At 59.2% G+C, this 2,500-nt stretch overlaps 1 protein-coding gene across 1 annotated transcript in view; it reads right to left on the bottom strand.

Annotated features, from left to right (window-relative positions):
* LOC133128324 (nardilysin-like) overlaps positions 1 to 2,500 on the bottom strand; it is a 29,086-nt gene that overhangs the window by 12,936 nt on the left and 13,650 nt on the right. Inside the window, 5 exon segments of the mRNA XM_061241720.1 lie at positions 1,218 to 1,269; positions 1,625 to 1,744; positions 1,849 to 1,893; positions 1,896 to 1,934; positions 2,300 to 2,423. Of these exon segments, the coding sequence (XP_061097704.1) occupies positions 1,218 to 1,269; positions 1,625 to 1,744; positions 1,849 to 1,893; positions 1,896 to 1,934; positions 2,300 to 2,423 (380 nt within the window).

Genomic DNA, 2,500 nt, shown 5'->3' with positions numbered 1-2,500 from the left:
CAGTCTGGGGCGTTGTGGCTCAGCAGTCTGGGGCGTTGTGGCTCAGCAGTCTGGGGCGTTGTGGCTCAGCAGTCTGGGGCGTTGTGGCTCAGCAGTCTGGGGCGTTGTGGCTCAGCAGTCTGGGGCGTTGTGGCTCAGCAGTCTGGGGCGTTGTGGCTCAGCAGTCTGGGGCGTTGTGGCTCAGCAGTCTGGGGCGTTGTGGCTCAGCAGTCTGGGGCGTTGTGGCTCAGCAGTCTGGGGCGTTGTGGCTCAGCAGTCTGGGGCGTTGTGGCTCAGCAGTCTGGGGCGTTGTGGCTCAGCAGTCTGGGGCGTTGTGGCTCAGCAGTCTGGGGCGTTGTGGCTCAGCAGTCTGGGGCGTTGTGGCTCAGCAGTCTGGGGCGTTGTGGCTCAGCAGTCTGGGGCGTTGTGGCTCAGCAGTCTGGGGCGTTGTGGCTCAGCAGTCTGGGGCGTTGTGGCTCAGCAGTCTGGGGCGTTGTGGCTCAGCAGTCTGGGGCGTTGTGGCTCAGCAGTCTGGGGCGTTGTGGCTCAGCAGTCTGGGGCGTTGTGGCTCAGCAGTCTGGGGCGTTGTGGCTCAGCAGTCTGGGGCGTTGTGGCTCAGCAGTCTGGGGCGTTGTGGCTCAGCAGTCTGGGGCGTTGTGGCTCAGCAGTCTGGGGCGTTGTGGCTCAGCAGTCTGGGGCGTTGTGGCTCAGCAGTCTGGGGCGTTGTGGCTCAGCAGTCTGGGGCGTTGTGGCTCAGCAGTCTGGGGCGTTGTGGCTCAGCAGTCTGGGGCGTTGTGGCTCAGCAGTCTGGGGCGTTGTGGCTCAGCAGTCTGGGGCGTTGTGGCTCAGCAGTCTGGGGCGTTGTGGCTCAGCAGTCTGGGGCGTTGTGGCTCAGCAGTCTGGGGCGTTGTGGCTCAGCAGTCTGGGGCGTTGTGGCTCAGCAGTCTGGGGCGTTGTGGCTCAGCAGTCTGGGGCGTTGTGGCTCAGCAGTCTGGGGCGTTGTGGCTCAGCAGTCTGGGGCGTTGTGGCTCAGCAGTCTGGGGCGTTGTGGCTCAGCAGTCTGGGGCGTTGTGGCTCAGCAGTCTGGGGCGTTGTGGCTCAGCAGTCTGGGGCGTTGTGGCTCAGCAGAGTGGGGTGTTGTGGTTCAGGAGTCTGGGGCGTTGTGGCTCAGCAGAGTGGGGTGTTGTGGTTCAGGAGCGGTGTGTTTACAGGTTTGTGGTGACGGGAGCGATACTCACTTCTTGGGTGATCTCTGAATGACGGGGGAAATGAGGTGGAAGCGGATGTAAGCTGAGAAGAGAAGGAAGAGAAGCATGAGCCCTGGGGCAGACACACGCACGCACACACGCGCACACGCGCACACAGGCATGCCTTTTGATTCAGATACTTTTCTCCACTTTGCTGAGCTTGTCTGGTTTCTTGGAACTGGTGGAATATTCAAATAAAGTGCAAATCCCGCCTCTTGGTTGGCTGAATTGCACCAGCCAAGATCAATTGAGCACCAAAAAATATTTGAATCCAAAACAATTTAACACAGGTCACATTGTTTTATAACTAATAAACTGCATTTACATAAGCACATCATTCCTCACATATCTCAAACCCCCACAATCCCAAGGGAAGGAGGAAACGCACACGCACGCACCTTTAGGGATCTTGAACTTATTGTCCTTGCGGAACCACAGACAGCCTCGGTCAGTGTTGAGGATCCTGACGGGAAACTCGGTGTCCGGGCAGTCAGACACTTTCAGCGTGAAATCCGTGGCTGCAGATTTAACAGGAATAACAGCATGAGAGAGAGAGAGAGAGAGAGAGAGAGAGAGGGTTTGAATATATGAACAGGCAAAGAGAAACGCTCAGCTGACGCACCGATGAACCTGTTCTCGGCCGGGAGGTGCAGGTCAGGGCTGAGGGGAAGTCTCCGGCCCAGCGCTGCCTCCAACCCAGCTCCACGTCTGGGGAGAGAGAGAGGGGGTGAGGAGGAGAGGGGGAGAGAGGGGGAGAGGGGGAGTGAGGAGGAGGAGAGGGGGAGAGAGGGGGAGAGGGGGAGGGAGAGGAGGAGGAAAGGGGGAGAGGGGGGGAGAGGGGGAGAGAGAGGGAGAGAGGGGGAGAGAGGGGGAGAGAGGGGGAGAGAGATCAGTACAGAGACACTGGGATATCGGCATCCTGTGATATCAGCAGAGACACGGGGATATCAGCATCCTGTAACATTAGACATTGAGTCACAGTGACATTGGCCTGGATGCTATGCTGTATCATGTAATGCCAATATGGGCCTGGACAAGCAACCGACAAGCACCCCTCCCCCCAATCTCCTCACCCCGCACACTGTACTGGGTCCCGAACCAGGGCTCCCGGATCTCACAGCCCCCCTGCTGCTCTGAGGAGAGCAGCATCAGGTTCGCCCGCTCTGGGGTCAGGAGGGCAAGCGCCGCGGAGATCACCTGGGGGGGGGGGGGAGCAGAGTTTAACTGGTGTCTTACAGACTTTACTTTCAATCACCATGCAGACTGTAGCCTAG

The sequence above is a fragment of the Conger conger genome, chromosome 5 (assembly GCF_963514075.1).
Source record: "Conger conger chromosome 5, fConCon1.1, whole genome shotgun sequence".
Classification (NCBI taxonomy): domain Eukaryota; kingdom Metazoa; phylum Chordata; class Actinopteri; order Anguilliformes; family Congridae; genus Conger; species Conger conger.
Note: the sequence above shows the minus strand (reverse complement) of the source record. Positions and strands in the feature narration are given on the sequence as shown.